Source organism: Anoplopoma fimbria, chromosome 10 (assembly GCF_027596085.1).
Source record: "Anoplopoma fimbria isolate UVic2021 breed Golden Eagle Sablefish chromosome 10, Afim_UVic_2022, whole genome shotgun sequence".
Classification (NCBI taxonomy): domain Eukaryota; kingdom Metazoa; phylum Chordata; class Actinopteri; order Perciformes; family Anoplopomatidae; genus Anoplopoma; species Anoplopoma fimbria.
In genome coordinates this window covers 57,823-80,798 of record NC_072458.1, presented here as the reverse complement: position 1 = coordinate 80,798, position 22,976 = coordinate 57,823, and the positions used below count along the sequence as shown (strand labels likewise).

The 22,976-nt window shown below is 44.2% G+C and overlaps 1 protein-coding gene across 1 annotated transcript; it reads left to right on the top strand.

Annotated features, from left to right (window-relative positions):
• Window positions 1-3,481: 3,481 nt before the first annotated feature.
• Window positions 3,482-19,127, top strand: dlgap3 (discs, large (Drosophila) homolog-associated protein 3). Its single transcript, XM_054606212.1, has 11 exons — window positions 3,482-4,570; window positions 11,891-12,099; window positions 13,046-13,148; window positions 13,266-13,482; window positions 15,115-15,647; window positions 15,828-15,922; window positions 16,876-17,095; window positions 17,280-17,574; window positions 17,678-17,769; window positions 17,980-18,126; window positions 18,813-19,127. The coding sequence occupies exons 1-11, from the start codon at window positions 3,482-3,484 to the stop codon at window positions 19,125-19,127; spliced, it is 3,315 nt and encodes a 1,104-aa protein (XP_054462187.1).
• The last annotated feature ends 3,849 nt before the right edge of the window (window positions 19,128-22,976 follow it).

Here is a 22,976-nt window from a genome sequence, read left to right as displayed (position 1 = left end):
AAGCAAATAAGCATTTTCAAAAAACCAATTGTGATTTGTGTGATATTTATGACATAGTTAATGAAATATTAGAGAGATTAGATTGGATGTTCATTCTCTGACATCTTTGACCATTAGCCGGTTAATTCAGGCTACACAATCTTTTCCACAGCTGTGTAGCAATCAGCTCACTATTAATGTCAAATCTCATAAATGTGTTTCTGTTCACCAAACTTCCTCCAGACAGACAAGAACATTTCCTTTGATTGAGGACAAATATATCAAAATACATTGATAATTTCTGATCTTTCAGCTGTTGAATTTACAGTATCTCACTGATGTGAAACACCCTTTGACCCACAACTCATAGAGATGGCAGAGAGCGGGTAGACTCAGCTGTTAGCAAAGTGGGTCAGAGCAGCTGGCATGATCGCTTGAATATTTGAAATGAAGCAGCTCCAGACTGAAGCCTCTGTAACAATCACGTTAATGCCAAGCAGTGTTAAACAATGACAGCATGTTGGACAGCTCCAACTCCCTACTGGGCAGCTACCAAATGTGTTGGCCTACACAGAGAGGAGGAGAGGGTAAGTTGTCCAAAGAGGAATGGAAATATAGTGAGAAAACTAAAAAAAGTGGAGGGCAAAAAGGGAAGGAAGTAGAGTCATATCAAACAGTGGCGATGCTTTGAGATCTGATTTGAAAACGTTCCTGAAAACGTGCAAATACAAGAACCTCCTAATATTTGCTGTATAAAACGTGTGTGTGCATATTACTGTAATAACTCAACTATCTAACAAGAAACAAAGAAGAGAGAACACCATTGGATGACAGATAGATCAGCAGAGACCAAGCGATAAAGAAAGGAAACAAACTTTGTAATTAACTCAACACAGAGAAGTGCTGACAGACAGAGGACTGGCAGGTTAAAAAAAAAAAAAAAAAAGCAAAAAAGAAAAGAAGAGAGAGCACAGGGTGGGAGAGACATGACTGGAGGATGGATAGAAGTAGGTCAGGAGGAGAGACTGAGAGGAGAGGGAGACATGTGGAGAGATGGATAGAGGGAGGGAAGTAAAGAGAAGAGGCAGCCAACATTTGTCTGCGTCTCTTCTACCTCTCTATCTCTTCAGTTTGTCTGTCTGCAAACACACATTTAGAAATGTGTGTGCGTGCGTGTCACTGTGACTGACAGCTCCCAGCCAGCAGCCTGCTCCAAAAGCCAAAGACTTCATAATAAACACAACATGGTTTAATTTACTCCTCCAGGCGGAGCGGCACTGCTCACTTCCCTCGCTGCCTATTCATAAACAGGGACACACACATGCAAGTATGACACACTGAGTTCTATCCTAACCATCCTTCTCCCTAAATCCCTTGAGATTTTTACGCAGCCTGTATTTATTTTTGTTGTCTCTATTTCTAATAATTGTAAAAAAAAAAACAGAAATTTGAATTTTCCTCAATGAATCCATGGCAGTTATAATGCATATTTTTTCTATTTTCCAAAAGAGAGTAAAAAACATTTTTTTGGCCAACCTTTATGGAAACTCTTTCTAAAACAGCTGACTTACATTTAGTATTGATCGGAGGCCCACTGTCAACTGTGGTTCGCTTATGACCTAAGTGCATCCTAGCCCTACCACTGAAAGGCGCCTCCATCCACCCAGGTGCCATGGCTGTCAGAAATGTGTCCACGGTGGGATGCTGACTTGGTGAGGCCCGTCGTCACGGCTACACCAATGACACGGCTCGGATGTGGGTGAGCTTCCTGGGTGGCGGCTCTCATTCAGCCAATCAAGGCAAACAGGCCACGCTCTATTTAATGATTATCCCAGCATCTGTCCCCTATCTCTCATCTCAGTGTGGAAGAAGCCGACTAACACGGGCGCGTCATAGACTCGCAAGAGCTCAGTGAAAAACATCCAGCCGAGCGGCTTGATTCCGGCTTTCATCAAGTAATTTCACCTAAGTTTAATCAAATCTAGAAGTGCTGGTGTGCATTATGAACAAACTGTGTGCCCTTGATTCATTATGTAGTTAGTGGGGAATGTGGTTAATTGAGGATGAGATTAAAGCAGCAGCAATTAATGCCAGTCCAATAAAATACATGATTACCACATTTGGAAAGTGATCTCAGTTGTTATCCATGTGCTAAAAAAAGAAAAAAGGCAATACAGAGAAAGGCTGTTTCCATTCTGTTTACTTTTACTTAGAGAAACCTGAGTGTGTGGGTGATAAGGTTTACATTGTGCCACATTTTTTTTCTGCAGCTTGGCAAGGTGTATTGATTTCATTTCCTGCATTTGTTTTGTGGAGAAGTTCCCATCCTCTTCCGCACGTTCGTTCTTTTTCGAGGCAACAGCAGGATTTGTCTCTGCCTGGTCACCTGGATGAAGTGTGTTGTGTTATTGTGCAGCTGGTTTACTCAAACACTGAATTCGCTCTGTAATTGATAGCACAGGGGTTTGTGAATTTGCTTGGACGCTTGCCGCTGTTCTCTATCTCCATCGCATTAGGATGCAAGTGATCGATAAATGCACTGCTGTAAATCACGTTGATGCTGCAAGACTCCCTGCAGGCATGGGTGGAGGCAAAAAGAGACGGACAACATGGAGCGCTGGGCTGATGAATACAACGATAAAAAGGAGAGAGTAGCAAGAGGTGCTGAACAGGAGAGCGAGGCAGAAACTGAACAGACACCTTGAGAAAAAGAAAAGAAGGCTAATAATCTAGATTTATCAGCCCAGCAGTTTTGGAGATGAATGAGAAGAAGAAAGCATGTCTGTGGCCAACTTATTGCAGCCCGCGGGATGAATGCTCACTATTGCACTCTTTGTCTTTGGTTGGGTAAATAATGAATTGCAACATCAATAAAAATGTTAATTCAGGATAAGAAAAACACATTGTATTCACTTTCAATTTAACAGGCCACATGATAGATGAGAGAAAACAATCTGGACATCAATCTACAAAGTCCATTTCTTTTTGTTCTGATTCATTTGTAAGTCAGATCATGAATTACACTCCACTGCTTCTACCACCTCTTTATATCACACAGACATATACAGTGCACAAGTTATTTATAGCTTTATGCAATCAGAGCTTAAAGCCACACTGTTTTCACATGTTATAGCTCTTTCCCATGTGTACTATGTTTGCCTGTTAAGAAAGCTTGAAATCTCAGCAGCTACAGAAGAAGAGTTACTGCAGAAGCTATCAGCAACTCCTACTCACCATCTCACAGTTATTCTGTGTAATGAGTTAAATATTACTGATTGCAAGACAGAACACTTGATTCAATTATTTGATAAGGTTCCTATTTTTGTTCGTAAATACAATGTGTTCACTCCTGTCTTCACGGATTCAAGACCTAAATTGTTCCCCTTTTCTTTGGCCCCCAGGTGAGACCAGTGCAGCCCTGTCACGCCCACAGCGCCCCCTTTCGGCCCGGACGGCCCACCACGCCCCGGCGCCTGTGAAAGGGTACCATGTCAGCCGTAGCATGTCCCAGCATTCCTCCGGTGGTGGCGGGGGAGGACCCTGCCACTGCCCGCCTGAGGACATTGACGGCCTGGGCAGAGACTACTACCAGGGTCACAGCGATGGCCACTACTACCCTCCCGGAGGACCGGCTGAGGCCCTGGCGCTGGAGAGGCACCATTCCCACTCCCACTCCCACAGCCACTCTGGAGGTGGAACCTTCCCTCGCTCCCACCCCAGCCAGCACCCACCTCTCCAGTCGTTTGACTCTTGCGAAGAGTGCCTGTCCTCGGGCCACGGAGGGAAGATGCACCGCATTCCCCCGAACCTGATCGACCAGTTGGAGAAGCAGGTGCCCTTCCATCCTGATGGCTTCCACACACTCCAGTACCAGCGCAGTGCTAGTGGGGGAGCTGAGCCACGAAGCGAGAGCCCCTCGAGGATCCGCCACCTGGTCAACTCTGTGCAGCGCCTTTTTGCTAAGTCCCATTCTCTGGAGGCCCCCACCAAACGGGAGTACAACGGCACGAGGGGAGGCGGGGACTACCGTGGCGAGAGAGGAGGAGGCCACAGGAGTGGAGGAGAGGATGGCGGAGGCCACTATTCAGGTCATCAGCCTCGCTCTACCAGGAGGAGCAAGTCTCGAGAGCGAAGCAAGAGCGGGGACTCGCGGCACGAGTCAGGCAGACGCCACCGCAGCAGGACAGCAGGCTGGTGGAGCTCTGACGACAACCTGGACAGCGACAGCAGCTTCCTGGTCAGTGGGGGCAGGCGGGGGTATCCCATCGGACACGAGAGCCTGGATGCAGCCATCCAGGAGCTCACCATGAAGAGGCCCAAGGAGCGTGGTGGTGGTGGTGGTGGTGGTGGTGGTGGTGGAGGTGGGCCGGTACCTGGGGAGTGCATGGCCTGTACCACGATGGCTCTGGCTGGGGGTGAAGGAGGGGGACACCACGGCCACCACGGCCACTCCCTGAAAAGGAGCACCTGGTCAGCCATGACAGTGAGTCAGGCCAGAGAGGTGTACCCTTCTACCAGAGGGGGAGGCTACGAGAAAGCCCTGGTGCCCCTGGAGAGTAAGCTGAAGGAGAGGACCTTCCACTACTTGCAGGTGTGTGTACGCTTGAACGTCAAGCAATGATTATGGGTGTGTGTGTGTGTGTGTGTGTGTGTGTGTGTGTGTGTGTGTGTGTGTGTGTGTGTGTGTGTGTGTGTGTGTGTGTTTGTGTGCTTGAATCATTTTGCATAACAAATGTCCCACCTTATTCTTTGGGTCATAACTCAGTCGACCCGGAGTGCATGTTCCAGTGATATCGGTGTTTCCAATGTTCTTTAAGGATTAATGGCTATAGACCCATTTCAAAATTAAAAGGGCCCGCAGACCTCGGCCGAGGCCATGCCCTATCTTGCAATGTGTTTCGGACCACCTATGATTCAGATCTGCTCCAAAATTGTATGGGTTCCTTGGTCAATGCAACAACCTTCCAACAACTTCTTAAAAATGTCCGTAATCTTGCTGACTAACAAATAAACCAAACTAAAAGCAGTGCTCTCATAACTTCAGGTCATCCCTGATAATCGTTAAATTCAAATCTTGTTACCAAATTAATCCATTTGACTTTTAGATTGTACATCCATGATTGCAGTGCTAAGGGGAAACACTAGCAGCTAATCCAGCATGGTGCAGATTTACCTTAATGTAATGAAATACCGGCAAAAAAATGGCCATGAAAATAAGTGTACACTCAAAATACTTTTTATATTATATATTATATATGTGTATTGTTCTAATGGGATTCATATATCCCTAGGACACTGACACTCTCCGACCGGTATTAGCTGACTGTGTTTAAACCTATTTCACAATAATTGCAAAACAAAATGACATAAAAATAAAAAATGAAATGAAAAGTGGATACATATACAGCGGCTAAAATAAGTATTGAACACGTCACCATTTTTCTCAGTAAATATATTTCTAAAGGTGCTATTTACATGACATTTTCACCAGATGTCGGTAACAACCAAAGTAATCCATACATACAAAGAAAACCAAACAAATAAGTTCAGAAATTAAGTTATGTGTAATAAAACGGAATGACACAGGGAAAAAGTATTGAACACATGAAGAAAGGGATGTGCAAAAAGGCATGGAAAGCCAAGACACCAGCTGAAATCTATCAGTAATTAGAAAGCAATCCTGTCCCTTGTCAGTGCAAATTAATATCAGCTGGTTCAGTCCCAACTGATGGCCTATAAAAAGGTGTCTCATTACCAAGGTGTCCCACAAGAAACATCTCATGATGGGTAAAAGCAAAGAGCTCTCTCAAGACCTTCGCAACCTTATTGTTGCAAAACATACTGATGGCATTGGTTACAGAAGGATTTCTAAACTTCTGAATGTTCCAGTGAGCACTGTTGGGGCCATAATCCGGAAGTGGAAAGAACATCATTTCACCATAAACCGACCATGACCAGGTGCTCCTCGCAAGATTTCTGACAGAGGAGTGAAAAGAATTATCAGAAGAGTTGTCCAAGAGCCAAGGACCACTTGTGGAGAGCTTCAGAAAGACCTGGAATTAGTAGGTACAATTGTTTCAAAGAAAACAATAAGTAATGCACTCAACCGCCGTGGCCTGTATGCACGCTCACCACCCAAGACTCCATTGCTGAAGAAAAAGCATGTTGAAGCTCGTTTAAAGTTTGCTGCACAACATTTAGACAAGCCTGTGAAATACTGGGAGAATATAGTCTGGTCAGATGAGACCAAAATTGAACTCTTTGGATGCCATAATACACACCATGTTTGGAGGTCAAATGACACTGCACATCACCCCAAAAACACCATACCAACAGTGAAGTTTGGAGGTGGGAACATCATGGTGTGGGGCTGTTTTTCAACATACGGCACTGGCAAACTTCATATAATTGAAGGAAGGATGAATGGAAAAATGTACCGAGACATTGTTGATAAAAATCTGCTGCCATCTACCAGGATGATGAAGATGAAACAAGGGTGGACATTTCAGCAAGACAATGATCCCAAACACACAGCCAAGGAAACTCTCCATTGGTTTCAGAGAAAGAAAATAAAGCTTGAATCCAACTTGAATCCAATAGAAAATCTATGGAAAGAACTAAAGGTCAGAGTTCATAGAAGAGGCCCACGGAACCTTCAAGATTTGAAGACTGTTTGTGTGGAAGAATGGGCCAAAGTCACACCTGAGCAATGCATGCCACTAGTTTCTCCATACAGGAGGCGTCTTGAAGCTGTCATTACCAACAAAGGCTTCTGTACCAAGTATTAAATATATTTCAGTCAGCGTGTTCAATACTTTTTCCCTGTGTCATTCCATTCTATTACACATAACTTAATTTCTGAACTTATTTGTTTGGTTTTCTTTGTATGTATGGATTATTTGGGTTGTTACTGACATCTGGGGAAAATGTCATGTCAACAGCACCTTTAGAAATATGTTTACTGAGAAAAATGGTGACGTGTTCAATATTTATTTTAGCCGCTGTATATATATGAAAACATGTGAAATGGATTTGGGATTTTGCTGTGAATCACAAAACAGTGATTTTCACCCACATAGATCTTCAATGTCCCTCCCAACAGTCAGTCGTCCAGTTCCATTTGCTATGATTGATCTCCGAATCCAACACATGTATTTCTTTGTATGAATTCTGAAAAATGAAAAGCTAATGGCTCTTACAGTGTACCAACAGAGTCAGGTGAAAGAGCAAACACACTTATGTACACACACAAACACGCTCGCACAAACCTCCAGCTGTGCTGAGGTAGAGCTTCCATGCAGGCTGTGTTTCTACGTTAAACAGCAGGTAGCCACAGGAGTCCCTGGTGTTTTTCCAACTCCCATCCTTTAGACACAGCTGAGGTCTGCTGATAGAAGAGGCAAAGGGAGCGAGCTTGTGCGTGTCAGTGTTTTCAAAGGACAGACCCCACACAATTTGCCTCAGTGTTTGAGGCTACCATCGCATTCACACCTCAGGACACATAATGAACTTCCCCACTGCAGCTTTTCTCATATCTCCATGCGTCACTTGCAGTTTTGTGAGAAGGGACTTGGGGGGGGACAGAGTGCAGAGTGAATTTTGGGCTGCGCTTGGATGTGCTGAAGTCAGCCAGATTGATCCATAGTTTTAGAGCATAGAGCAGACAGCCTCCTGCAGCTGCAGATACAGAGCTGTTCAGGTCTACTCCACTGGTACCTCAGGACAAACAGCAGTGCCATATTGAATCAACTGGTCCAAACTGAAGCCTGGTTCTCTGGAGCCAAAAATGACAATGTTTGCTGCAAAACAAGAGTGTTTACATCACGCATCCAGCAACTGACTTTAAAGGGGACATACATATTTTATGTATACAATTGATTACCTGTCTACTTGTATATGAAAGCAATCACTCAAGGGGGATGAACCCACAGATAATTATTACCCAGCTCTGCTGTTCCTCTCATCTCTACAAAGCTTTGTAGTGTCTTTCAGCTCATATTTTTGGTTTTATACATAAATCCTAAAAACCAACTGCTGCCTGCTTTCATAGACTGTTTATAAGAAGTTGACGTTGTCACGGTGATTTCACCCTTTGGTTTGTGGACTATATGGTTTTGCAGTCTCTAGTTCAGGATTTTTTGCTGTCGCCATCTGTGGTGCCAACTGATACGCGAGGGTGTAGTTGAGTACAACTGAACACTAACTAACACATTTTTAGTTGACCATAAAGGTAACAATTAACTTTTATGAACTGAAAACACATCGTGAAAGGGTTAGAGTTCTGAGACAAAAACACAGAGAACCCCCAGACTAGACAACGATTAAGACCAAAAATTATGTTTATCATAGACTTCTATACAATCTGACTTATTTTTGCGACCAGAAGTGTCGCCCCCTGATGACTGATAGAGAGAATACAAGTTTAAGGCACTTTGGCATTGGCTTCACTTTTTAGACCAGGAGGTTGCTGCTAGCCTGCCCTCCACAGTTAGCGACTAGCTGGAGAATATAGTGGACAAGCTGATGAGCCACAAAAGAAGAGCTAAAGTGAGAGTGAATATTGGACTAATATTCATCAGGTAACCAGAAACAAGACTCCAAATGAATGCTAATGCTGCTCCTTATATGCTGGTTGTTCACCATATCCACATATATCAATGACATGTCAGTTTTGCCTGTACATTTTTGAAAATATTTTTTTTATATACATCCCGACAACCCCTGCTGGATAGGACATATAAGATTTAAGTAAAATACTGTCATATCACAGAGTATCACAGAGATTGTGGTTTCCATAGCAAAAAAAGGCTTTAAATCTCAAAGTAGTGAAAAGGGAAAACAGATTCTTCTGAACAGAAAGATAAAGCATGCTGTGCAAAATACATAACGTTTCAAATCAAATCACATATGGTATGACTGGATCTTTAAGTCAAAAGAAGACAAAATACTCGTACTCCCAAGCTACCAACTGACATTGCAACATGAACATGTACATACAAGTCCACAGCAGGTCACCACTCAAGTTTGGGGTCTGAATTATTGTGGTCAGAGTCAAAGGGACATGTTCAAGGTTTTCTCCTATGGTCTCAACGCCAATCACGACGTTGGGCATCAGAACCCGGCGCTCTCCATCCCCTAAGCCTCTACTTTACCCTCGGCCTGTGTCCGACAGATAAGGAATGATAAAAACCAATATATGGAGCGAGAGTGAAATGAAGACAGAAACAGCGAGGGAGAGGGAGAGAGAGACAGAGATAGAGGAGGGAGATGGAGCAAGGTAGAGGGATGAAGAGATAGCAAAAGCTAGCTCAGGGATAGAAAAGAGATAAAGGAGGTGATGGTAGCCAAGGGGCAAAGCGAGAGGAGCGAAAGAGCAGCATGAGAAAATGAGAGATATAGTAGAAGGCCAGGGGGATCGGGAGATTAGGCTGAATCATCTTTTAAGTGATGACCTTAAAAACACACACTCAGCTGGATGCCAAACCCTGGGGGCCTTGACTGTGTATGTGTGTGTGTGTGTGTGTCAATGCGTGTAGGTGTCTTTATTTGGTCACATGCTTGTGTGAGACCCGACAACTCCAAAAAACGGAAAGAGCGTTCTGCACAAGCAGCTGCTGTAACACTACTTCCTGTTGGATTGTGTGTAAAGCTTTAATTGTACTCGAAAAGAAGTGGGATCAAATCGGGCGCACATATATATTTATATATGGAACTAAGTGGTCCTCCACAGTAATGCAATTCTCTGTGCAAGGTTGATCGGTATTCAAATCTATTATGAGGCTTATTAAAGCTTCACTTGTCAGTATTATTGTCAACAATGGATCAAATGAATGTGTGTAATGTGAAAGGCATGATTCATAGCAACAAATCCACAGATAATCATCTAATAACCGCTGCAGAGCTTTTTAGCTTCTTCTAGTTCAATGTTTTGGTTTTCTGGCCCACAAACTTTGATCAAACCCATTACGCTACCCAGCACCTAATCACACACAGACAAAGTTAGCAACTCACTAACAGTTTGGCAATGACCTTAGAGTTAAAATTAATGAATTGGCATACTAATTTACAACATAAGAAACTAACGTGGAAGTCAGTAAGCACATATGGAAGTATGAAAATGTCTGCAGCAAATAAAACCAAAACAGCAGCTGCGTCGGCAATGGAAGAGAGAGGACAGCGGGAAGCTGGAGAGCTTTTATATCAGCAACAGCCACACCGAACCAAGTGTGGCTCATTAAGCTGACGACCCTCCACTCTGCAAAACAAGGAAGAACTGGCAAGCAAAAGGACATAAGGACATTTAGAGGAGCGGAGGGGTCATAAAGAAAGCATAATGTAGAAAGCCAGATATTTTATTCAAGAGTTGATGGAAACCAAAACAGAGTTAAAAGAAAAATAACCATTGGACTTACATTTGTCAGGTGTCCAAGAACACAAATCCAAAATATTGCTAATGTTAGCCCTTTATCTGCTTGAGGCACTTTAGGATTTTTTTTTTAGGTGCTAAGATGTGAGATGTTTTCAGCTGGAAAAGACTGGAACTGCAATTTGTTACAATCTCAGCCTTTAAAGCTGCCCATATGTGTTTTTCAGTGGCCAGGTTCCACACAAATCATCGAATGTTTTGAAATATCATTGAATTAAAAGGGTGATATTTCAGGCAGGGAAATTCAGGTTATTTGAAAAATATTTCACAGCTTCATTCAATCCATTAGAGAACGTGGTAGAAAGGGGTAACGTTTTAAAGAGTTATGAAAGCATTCTGACTTATGAAAAGTCATAGATTTTACATTACTGCCACAGTGGGAACTTGATGTAATTTTTTTTTATTCATATCATCGCTCCTTATCAATTCTCTATGTTTTGTCCTCCTCCTTAGTTTCGTGTCCTGGCTGTGTTCCCGTGTGTGTGTGTGTGTGTGTGTGTGTGTGTGTGTGTGTGTGTGTGTGTGTGTGTGTGTGTGTGTGTGTGTGTGTGTGTGTGTGTGTGTGTTTTTGTGTGTGTGTGTTTTTTTCATTTTGTTTTCTCATCAGACTTTCATTCATCTGCCCATCTGTCTTCCTGCTCTCCGCCTGTTTCAGTATGTTATTCAGTTTATCTGTTTCTTGGTTTGCCACCATGTACATTGGTCTGTCTTTCTGTGTGCCAGCATCCTGTCTGTCCACTCTGCTTTTTTACCTGCCTTTTTGTTCACTGCTTTATTTGCTCTCTGTTGGTTGGCTTATGCTGTTTCTCCTTCTCTGTGTCAGTGTTTCTCCAGCTGTCAGAGTTTCTCTCTTTCTGTAAGTCTCTTTGTCTCTTTCTCTCTTTCTTTAACATCACCTCCCATGTATGTGCATGCGTGTGTGTGTGTGTGTGTGTGTGTGTGTGTGTGTGTGTGTGTGTGTGTGTGTGTGTGTGTGTGTGTGTGTGTGTGTGTGTGTGTGTGTGCTCTCATCGAGTGCACTAGCATGCATTTAGCCATCTCTGCGGGTGTGTTGGCTTTACACTGAGTGCACGTGTGCCATGAGTGTACGTCTGATTCATCGCTCTCCCTCTGTTTGAGGTGTGAAATATTTTTCAGTGATGAAATATATTTTTGTTGTGAGAAGTCCTTTGACTTTAATAACAGATATTGGGAAAAAGCTGTCAACGGCGCAGTGACAACATTTGCAATATCTCAACACTAATTCATTCACACTGTGATCAACTGCTTTTCCCTTAACAGTTGGTAGAAGAAGAATGCATTCTTACTTTGGAGTCATTGTAAGTGTTTAACCCATTAACAGAAAAGCTTACTAAAACCGATTGACCATTTGTAAATGGATATACACTTGTACTCACTGTATGTTGCAGATTAACCCTCCTCTGTCATTTTATTTAACTTATCATTGACTGTGTGAATACTCTTACGAACGTGATTGTGTCTCAGGTCCCTTCAGACGACTGGGGTGGTGGATATGGTGGTGCAACGGACAGCGGGGGGGAGATTCCATGTCGCCGTATGCGGAGCGGCAGCTACATCAAGGCCATGGGCGACGATGACAGTGCTGACTCAGACAGCAGCCCAAAAGCCTCGCCCAAGTCCACGCTGATCGCCCAGAGGGAGGCCTTTAGACGATCTATCAGCATGGATCAAAGGTCAAATGTCACAAATGGAGCGTTTATATGAATGTTGAAAGACAAAGCGATGTTACTACCCATTACAGCCTGCCACTGCCTTATGTTATTATGTTGTAGCTAGTTCACTGACTGTTTGCTCCATAAGAAAGCTGATATTTTGCCATGGAAGGACATTTTCCAGGATGCTTATCTATTGTTGTTTATACATGCCTTTGATATCCTTTTATTTTTGGTGTTAAGGTCCTGGGTTCAAGGGGTAGACGATAAGAACAAAAAATATCACAATATTACGACTCAAACTCATGTTCACCACTCTGATTAAAATGTTATCATTGTATTCTATTAGAAAAAACAACAACATTTTCACACAAAAAAACAAACACAGTACACATTTTTGATTTAGTACTGCACTATTGTGATGCGAAAGTAACCCTGATGACATCACATGGGTTATTTCCACAAAAGTTGTGTAACATTGGTGGAGCCCCCTTTGAGATATTCTATGGCACGTTTCAGTAAACCACAGTATCTTGAGATGAGGATATCTTAGAAGTAAAAAACATTCATAACTCATTGAAAACTTGGACAGATTTAACTGCACTTCAGAATGTTAATAAAAATGTAAATATGTAAAAATACATTTACACAAATGTTCAGAATGATTTCAAATAAGATAAACACATTAAAGTCATCATATCATGCATTACACTTTTTCCCATTTGACATGGGAATGCAGCACTACAGCACTCGAAAGGTCAGATCATGACTCAGTGACATTTTATTTGATAGTTGTGGTGAATCAAATGTGTGATGATGCTGTGGATTTTTTACGAAATAGCACAGCTGAAGATTTGACAGCCAGAATATCATATCATGTTAGCAAGAAATAACTATCTGTGTTGTCATACACTGTAGTTGTTACAGTCATATGCAATGCTGATTTTGTATTAATTATTTAATTCAGGTACTCATGTAAGCAGTGTACCGACTCTTACCCCAACAGCCGAACCACACCCAAAACCCAGACCCGCTCTCGTAGCTACACCCGCTCTCTGACCAGCTCACAGGTAACAAACAATCTGGCTTATTTGTGTGGTTTGTGTATTTTTTAATGTTTTGTTGGATGTGGAAATTTAAGTTGAAGTGTCTTGACTACAGCAATATGTCTCTCTCCCGTCCTTCAGTTGGGAGACACGTTGAACCGTCAGTTCGAGGCAGTGTGTGAGACCATGTTTGGGGAGGTGGAGTCTCAAGCCGTCGAGGCCTTGGACCTCCCAGGTGTGTTCCGCACCCGCAGCCACAGCTACGTCCGCGCCATCCAGGCCGGCTGTTCCCAGGACGACGACTGCCTCTCTGTCTTCTCCATGTCGGGCCCCCAGGGAAGCATCAAGGGCGGTGCTGGTGAGTGTGTGTGCATGTGTGTGTGTGTGTGTGTGTGTGTGTGGTTTCGCCGCACCGATAAATACAAGTCTGTGTTTACTGCATGGGTGTTACAAGGATGTGTGGTCGCCTCTTATGTGGGGGCGACCTGGTGGGTGACGCAGTAGGACAGCCAGTGTTAGAGGGAATTTTATGACAGCTTGTGTCTGCTTGCTTTGACAAAAGCAGGCTCGTGCACACGCACAACCACAAAACCCCATTACACTCTTATCCGTTGCACAGCTGTGTGCAATGTGTGCATACATTTTAAAAACTCTAACCTTGAATTTCTCCTCTATTCCTTCAATCCCATTTTTTTTCGCCCCGATCATTCTGCAGCACTTTCCGTGTGTTTGTGTCTAGGTGTGCATTCTATATGCACAGACTGATGTGTATGTTATTGTGCATGCTCTTTGTTCTCTGTATCTCATCTCTCCCATCACCCTCCACGGTGTGATCGCAGGGTTCTCAGGCTCAGTAATAGGTGCAGGAACGCTCTGATGATGGCTCAGTGTCTCCAGCTGCTTCTTTCTCTCTTTCTCTCTGTCCCTCTGTCTACAGTATGTCTCTTCCTGGTTTAGTTTCACCCTTTAGCTTTCTTATGTATCGCTCTTTATCTGAAACATGTATTTTTTTCTAATCTTTTATTTGTTTATCTTAGCTCTTATTCAAGCCCAATATACAGTAAACCTGGAGTGATTTGCGATAGTGTGTGTGTGTGTGTGTGTGTGTGTGTGTGTGTGTGTGTGTGTGTGTGTGTGTGTGTGTGTGTGTGTGTGTGTGTGTGTGTGTGTGTGTGTGTGTGTGTGTGTGTGTGTGTGTGTGTGTACAGAAAACTGCAGAGCCACTCCAGTACCTTGCAGGACTCAAATGTCTAAGCTTAGACCAGCAAATCCCCCCTGATATTTATTAAAGCCTCTCTGAAGCATTATATACATCGATTACGAACACACAGTACACGAACTCCAACACACGTACACCTACATACATGCATGCTCACATCCTGGAGCTTAGAGCTTCATGGTAAAGATCTTTGCAAACTGTGACAAGCCTGTTGGTGTTGGTGAAAGAAATGCATTAAAGTTTGATCTCTTATTCGCTGAAAATGAACTGTGTGTGCGCGTGCACATAGGCTGCGTGAGGGAGGAGGAAGAGCCAGAACCTGCCCTTCTCACTTTCTCTCAGGAAATTGCTTTATCTTCCCGAGAAGCAGAGCTGAGAGAATTGTTTTTCTATTGTCACTTCTGTCACGTGTGTCTTTTCCACCACGTCACTCCCTGCCTCCCACTGAAATTCATACCAAGAGCTGATGTTCGGTGAAAAGAAACGAAGCCTTTGAGTTTTGTTTATGGTTTCTTTCTGTCACATCATGCATTGCCATCATTATTTAATGATTTTTGTTTGTTTTCTCTCTTTCTCTCTGTTTGGTTTACCCACCTTTATTTCAATAAATTTCCATTTTTCCACTCTTTGCATTTCCTTTCATCTTCTCAATCTAGTCTGTCCCTTTTGTAAGTATCCACCTCCCCTTATCCCTGTTGATAGAGTGCCTTTCTCTTTTAACAGCCCTCTATGCCTCTCTCTTCCTTTCTCCCCCCTCTTCTGACACTTAAGTCTTTCCTTATCGTAAAGGTGCTCCTCCCCCACTCCCACCTCGCATGTCCAAGTCTTCACTCTCGGTGCGGGCCCAGAGCAGCACCGAGTCCACCCAGGATGCCTACTTCCAGAGCGGCGGACAGTTGGTCTCAAGCTCAGGCCCCGGGCGTCCAAAGCAGCACAGCAACTCAGTGGACCTGGGCAGCTCCGACGGCCCCTCTGGTCGCTCCTCCAGAGGGGGCTACTACACCGCCACGGGCCCTGGACGCTCCCGACAGCACAGTAACTCGGCAGAGAGCCTAGATGGGGTCAGGGGTTCGCGGGAGCTGGTGCTCTACGGAGGGGGTCCGGGAGTAAGGGCCAAACACAGCAGCTCGGCTGACAGTCTGCTGGAGGGGCCACCGAGGCCGGCCAGGGAGAGGGACGGCAGGGCCGGGGGCAGCCTGGGGAAGTCAGTGTCTCTGCCTCAGAACAGCATAGTGCTGAGTAAAGCTGGGGGGCAGGATGAAGGGCGTGGTGGGAGAAAGTGGAAGCCTTCCATAGCTGTGCAGGTGAGGAAGGACATAATTAAAATATCTAAGAGTTGTGTAGATCTTTTCACCGGAGCCCAAAAATATGAATGTTGAATAAATGTCTAATTTGTATCCAGTTGTTTATGACATCTTTAGTGTGTGTAAATACCTCTGCCCTCTCTCTGACTGTGGTGTTTGTGACTTTTTTTTTTGTGCCAGGTGGACAGCTCAGAGACTCTGTCAGATTCAGACGCAGAGGGCAAAGCTCTTACAGAGGTCCACTCTATAGGAGTCCAAGTGGAAGATGACAAAAGGTAAAAGAAATACAGCTGGAAATCAAAACAGGGGGGAAAAAAGTATCTTTGAAATCTCTTCCCAACTTGAAGTGTGTTTATTTAGCCTGCCATTTAACTTTCCATAATTATGCACACAAACTCGAAAAACTAAGATGTGCGTTCGTTTGTTTGCTAATTGCCCCAAAATATGTGGCTTCATCAGGCGCTTTTGGTCTTTGCACAGTAATTTATGTGAATAATTTTAATATATAATTTGAAAAAAAGCCTTCATCTCCTGGGCGCCCAACAGTGCAGCCACCTATGGTTGATTTCTAGGCTAGATCCTATTATTTCATTTAACATTTCATCAGACTACACAGCTTGAACCCAGTAACACTTTGTTCCAAGAATGTCTCGGCTTTTTTCGACTGTTACCATGACTACTGCAAATCATACACTCGACATGACTTTAACACATGATGCGGCCCTTCTCCTAATTACATCCAGCATTGCTAACGGGTCAGATCCACGTGCATGCGTGCGAGGGTCCCCGAACCCTGAGCAGTGTGCGATCATGCACCTGTTAACAATGACCCCCAACTTCTTGCAATCATCAAGGATGACAGTGTGACGTCCGGAGAGGAAAACAGAAGTGTGAGAGCAGAAATCTGAGTCACACCTCACGCCTCATCAGACAGCCAAGAAGGATGAAGGGGAGGTGGGGGTATTAGCTTGTAATAGAGTAAACACTCATCACTGAGTCCATTGACATGACATTTGCACACACTGGTACGTCATATGCCAGAGGATTTAGCAGGGCTTATCACGGCCCAGGGAGCAGTAGTGACTGCAGCGACAGCAAGACGCCCTTTGCTCCGATAGGAATGTGCAATAATTAGAAGACAAAACTGACCGAGCATTGGGTTTTTTGCGTGCGACACTCCGTCTGACCGGATGGCTCTGGGCCTGCTGTGACTCTCCCTGTGTTGCAGGCGGGCTCGTTTCAAGCGCTCCAACAGCGTGACGGCGAGCGTGCAGGCCGACCTGGACCCCGAGGGATTCCCGGGGCTCAGCATCGCCGTGCCGACGCAGGACAAGAGTCTCCAGTTCGGCTGTTCCTTCCAGAGGCACTCATCCGAGCCGGAGTCAGCTAGTCAATACACGGAGTGCCACCGCACCGTCCACACACAGGGACAATGGGCCTACAGAGAGGTAGGTCTGCAGTGACACGCTGGGAAAATACTATTGATCTTATTTTACATTAGTCAGGGGTCCAATGTCTCCTTGTCGATTGAGGTATTAGAAGTAGTTCAGCCATGGTAGAAGGAGAAGGAGGTATATCAATTTGTAAAGGTCCAAATACTATGTGTCCATCACTTTTCTTATGCTATCCCAGGACTTAATCCAGAGTGGCTACACCACAGAGGCCTGCCAAGCGGACCCACGGCCCCACCAGCACCCACACCTGCCTCCCCGTTCCCACTCCCCTCTGCCCATCACCTCCGAGAGAGCTTGGGCAGGGACGCCGTCCCTGGAGGGCCCCAGGAGCCTTCCCGACTCGGGCCGAGCCTCGCCCTGCATGAGAGACGGAGAGTTCTTCTTACGCCTCCTGCAGACGGAAGTGGAGAGGATGGAGGGCTGGTGCCAGAACATGGAGCGAGAGGCGGAGGAGAACCAACTGCCAGAGGAGAGTGAGTTTGGGAGGAGGAGGATCGGAAAGGAGTAGAGAAAAATGCTATACAATGAACGGTTCTTTGATTTCTAAAAACGACTTGTGTGCTGTTTCATCTCTAGTTCTTGAGCTGATACGAAATGCAGTTGGCAGCGCCCAGATGCTCATGTCTCAGAAAGTCCAGCAGTTCTTCCGCCTCTGCCAACAAAGTGTGGTGAGTGTGTGATCGAATGTAAAAGCTTGACGGCACACATTACATGTGGTGCGTGGTTTTGCTTAGATTCACTGTCACTAGGCAAAATTAGCTTGGCTGCAAAAACGCTTATGAAAAACATTGGTTTGTTCTCTTTCTCTCTTTCACAAATCCTTGTGTATTACTTTCTACCCCATCACATGTCATGTCCCGTCTTCCCGGCCCACCCAGGACCCATCGGCGTACCCCCAGCCCACCTCTCAGGACCTGGCAGGCTTCTGGGACCTGCTCCAGCTCAACATAGAGGACGTCAGGGTCAAGTTTCAGGACCTCCAGAGGCTCAAGGACTCCGGTTGGAGGCTCCCACCTGAAAAGAAGGTGAGAGGCCCGGGGGTCCAAACGGGCCTGGTTTCCCTACAGCACTCTCCCAGAGCTAAGATGGCAGTGTGCAGAAGAGTAGCGCAGATGGTCGTGCCCTCCAACCCTTTGCAGGCTGTAAAAATACAGAACAGCAAGAGGAACTGAGCTGCCCATGAGACTGTGGAGTCTTAAAATGATAGAAATCTAAATGCATATCAACTTTTTTTTTTTCTTTCTTGCAACTAGACATACTTGTCTCTTACATTGTAGTCTATAAAGGTTAGGCTACTCACTGATCAACTACATTTTTCTTGATAACAAACTAACAATTGTTTCTCTTTTCTTCTTTTTCTTTTTACGTCATCTTTTTTTTTTTTTACCTTTTGCCTTCTCCCATGTCATTTCCTTTTACGTCGCCTGCTGCCAATGCATGCTGAGATTATTTTTGCTTATTTTTTCCTGATTTTTGTCTCTCATAACGTCTCGGTCCGTGATTATTCCTCACTTGAATTTGACCCTTTTTGTTATTGGTTTTGCTTTTTTTGTTTGTTATTCTCTTTGTTTCTCCCAATACCCCCGCTTTTTTTTGCATGGGATTCCTTTCATACAACCATACAATACCATTCCTTTTTTTTCACCACCCGTCTGGATAAATCCACTGTCCGTTTTCATCGTATATCTACGTCTCACCATTGCCGGGCTAGGAGGATAAGAAACTCCCTCCTCCCTTACCAAAGAAGCCAGCGGGCGGGGTGAGTGGCAGCCTCCGGGCCGACAGTGTCGGGGATGGGGGTGCCGGAGGTGGAGGAGGTGGATCGGGGGGCTTGGTGGTGCCTCGCATTGGTGGACACACCCTACCCATCAGGGAGAAGTCTCTGGACCTCGGGGACCGTCAGAGGACAGAAGCGAGGAGGAGGCTGCTGCAGACCAAGCGTACTGCCTCCTTCAGGCAGAACTCGGCCACAGAGAGCGCAGACAGCATCGAGATCTACATCCCCGAAGCCCAGACTCGACTCTGAACACGAGACTGTGTTGTCTCCCGCCCACCTCCTCACCCACACTCAGCCCTGCGAAGCTGACCTGCACACCGATCTCAGTCTTTCTCTGAGCCCCGTTTTGGATCCTCTGCAGGTCATCTCTGTTTATCCGCTCCCCCCTCCCCTTCTGCATTTACCATCGCTTCACTTACCACAGCCACAAATTCACTCCTCTTGCTCATTAAACAAGCAATGACAGCCATTTTAGTGTCTTGAAATTTGGACATTTTACTGACACAGAGGCCTCAACGTGAAATGGTAGCTAGCAGACATGAGTTATCGACTTTTTAAAGAATTCTCTGAATTTCCTTTTCGCCGTCCACTTTTATAACAGTATTCAGTAGTCAGCGGAGGTTCACGCAGTAGTAGCATGCCTGTGCGTGTTCACCTAGCACTTCTCCATCACTGAAACTAAAGGGCTTAAGGCACAAAACCTCTGTGGAGACGACGAGATAACCGAATCTCCCCATGGATCCCCTGTTGCCATCTCCTGAATGCCACGTGCAACAGAAATCAACTGCGATATAGCCACACTCTTCACCGATGCTACCAGTATGGATGAATAAACATGGATTCATTTTCTCACCATCAGTTTAAATGCCCTTAAAGTCAGATGGTTGGCGATCCCCAAAGAACATTCTCTAAACATAGTCAGTCAACTGCAGCTGGCACTTTTCACCCCGGTGCCATCTGTCCACCCAGGCACCCAGTCAAAGAATATGAAACTATTTTCTGTCTCTTCCCCTCATTCCTCACATCCTGAGTACCCATCGACTACCCGCAGTGATGCTGTTTGAATGTGCAAGTGCTATTTGTACATAGTGTGCACACTAATGTTTGCCAAAAAGAGCTTTTGCTGTGTGGCATCACAGCCTTGACAGCTAGAGAGCATCACAAACGCCCGTTTGCTTTTCATGTAGTCTCTCTGAAGTTTCAAGTGTTCAGGGGTGGGGTTGCTGGGAATTTTTAGGAGAATATATTTTGGTGGCTTTTCAGGACTTTACTGAGAAGGCCCCCATTTCACTGTGAGTCTACAGCACCACCAAGTGGTCAAATGAGGACCCAAAACCAACAACGGCGGTCTGAAGAGAGTTCTTTCCACCTCAGTCAGGAATTCACAGACAACCTGACGAAACAGCCATGAAAGAAGATCAGTCTGTTCATTCCTTTTTATCGGTTCTTTCCGTTCTCTCCTCTTGAATATTCAGAGCGGACTTTCACACGTTATGTTTGCATAACTGCGAATTCTAAAGCAGCGGATCACAAAGTAATAGGGGGGGGGAGAGCTGCCTAAGTCTTCAGCAGAATCCACTGGTCTAACTTGAAGTACAATTCTCTCAGTTCCACACACACAGGTGATGAAAGAAGGAAGCATTTCTCTGAATCCAGAGAAAACAAATGGAGTTGTTTTTATTGTAGCTCCCTTCAAAGCCCGTCCAAAAAGTCATCAGAGAAAGGAAACCATCCTTTGAGAAATGATAGAAGAGAAGTAACTTGATAGTGTTTGGTAGTTATGCTGAGATTAAGTTACACTTGTTATGAATGGAATTACACTGTTACTATGTTAGTTGCACTATGTGTTCATTTATCTTCCTCTTAATTCACTTCTTGAAATCATACTATCTGCTGTCTCCACGGAACAAAGTGTAGCATGATTTTAAAGGCTTCGAAGGGGTCTTATTTATTTATGTCCAAAACAGATATTTCACATTTAAATGTTTTGTATGGATGGTGCCTATAGGTTTGTATGTGTGTAGTGTGAATATGAAGGGCTGCGTGTCATGAGGGACATGTGATGAGGCCCAGTGAAAAGTCCAAATCAGCCGTTTTGAAGACAAAAGAACACAAAGTAAGAATCTTTAAGCATGACCTGTTTTATTTCATTTTATAGCATTTGGGTGGAATGTGTTGGCAAAATGGGATATTTTAATGGGAGATGTATATTTTATAATATAATCTACATTTCTAGATTAGTAGAGACTATTGAGTACAGTATATGTACAAAAACAGCATATATCAAATGTGAAAAACTACAGTATTATTATTATGATAGATTATAGCATTGTGTGATACTACAGCTGTGTGGCATATCCAGACTCAGTACATGTGAAAAATAATTTCAATTGATTATAATCTTGGGTTTGTGAGTGCTGGGTCAGGTTCACAGGGTATATATGGCAAGAAGGAATTGCCAAGTATGATCCTCCTTAGGCCTATTGTATATCTGTCTGTGGTTCTAACAACATATACTGCTGTACCCCCTCCCTGTATTCCCCCTTTAGAACCAACTACATGTGCCTAACCAGCTATATGTGGAGGTTTCCTTTGAACACAGTTTACAGTATATATATATATAGAGAGAGAAAGATATGTAAATAGAAAAAGTCTACAAATCTGCAGAGAATATTGTTAAAGAAAATGTTTTTATTGTACTGACACTCCATCCTTTGTCTCCCTCACTTTCACTTGCAATACACACATAAGACTGGCAGATATTGTGGATGTTAATACTGCATGTTTTATGTCAACCTCCTTGCAAACATTAAGCAGAATCTCTTTTTTTTTTGACTGATAAAAACGAAGCTAATTTTGTAGCTTATAAACCTTTTTTTGTGACAGAAAATAATTGACAGGATTTATACAATGCCGTTATTTCAATGACTCATGCCTTTGAACAAGGATTACATCATTGGAGGACAATGATACTGGCAACCTTGAAACAGCAATTTTTGATTTGAATCTCAGCCGATCAATTGAACAACCTCCATGTAAAAACAAAGCTGCCCCGGCAATGAAAAACAGGGCTGAGAATCAGACTGACTTGTTGTTTATTTTAATTGCAGCAGTGTGGGTTGCAAAGCAGTCTTTTTTCTTCTTTTTTTTTTTTTAAATCCCCACATCCTTCTCCTCTGTTACCCTCAAACTTAACAACATCTCAGTGGTGTTTGACACAGCCCTCATCAAACAAAGCACAAATACCTGCTTTTATACTGTTACTCCACTGTGAAGGCCTCTTGACTCCACCCTCACAATCCTCAAACCTACACACAGAGGGATGGCAAGGTCTTTCCATTTCGAGTCGGCCTTGAGGGACACCAGGAATCAAAGAGGCTATGTTGGATGTTTATCTACCGTAGCAACTACTACTTCTTCTTCTTCTTCAATTCTCGCGGACTTTCTCCTCTATACTTTTGATCAAACATTGAGGTGTTAGCCAGCCACCTTGCCTTGAAACAGGTCCATTGCAACACACATTTTTGGTGGTTCGATTTCCATACTGTTATTACTGTTACTTACTGTTATTGTCATACCGTATTTTACAAGTCCATCCGACCTATATCTTTAAAGTATAAATGCAGGAGCCTCAGCTAGAAATAGCACCTGGGTGTATAGTTGTACGGACATGATCTGAGCACTCACCAACACACCAGACAGACTGCTATAAGAACCCTTTCACCTCTTTCTAGATGTGCAAAAACCCCTAATGGACAGCCTGACGGACAAGTCAACTCCGAGTACCTCAGTTTCTAGCAGCAGTGTCTCCAACCCCGACCCAGGCCTCTGTCCTCAGGGGATTCTCTGAGCCAACGAACCCTGATAATACAGGACCAGATCAGTCCCGCAGGAATGTTGTCCATATTCTCTGAAAGAAAAAAAGGGAAAATCATATGAGATTATCTAGCCTTTCTCTAGTAGCCATTATCCGAGACTGGAGAGCGGCTGAATCACAAGCAGCGAAAAGAAAGTGGAAGAAGTGTCGGTCTGGGTTCAATTGTAGCCAATGTGTGTGGCCTGTTTATTGTGCATCTGCAACAAAGTAGAGCAGGAGGG

Excerpts from the sequence above, each read along its gene's own strand:
- dlgap3 (XM_054606212.1), top strand. The coding sequence starts at position 3,482 with ATGTCCCAGCATTCCTCCGGTGGTGGCGGGGGAGGACCCTGCCACTGC. Across the intron at positions 12,100-13,045 it reads TCTATCAGCATGGATCAAAG|GTACTCATGTAAGCAGTGTA; the intron begins GTCAAATGTCAC and ends TATTTAATTCAG. Across the intron at positions 13,483-15,114 it reads AAGCATCAAGGGCGGTGCTG|TCTTTCCTTATCGTAAAGGT; the intron begins GTGAGTGTGTGT and ends CTGACACTTAAG.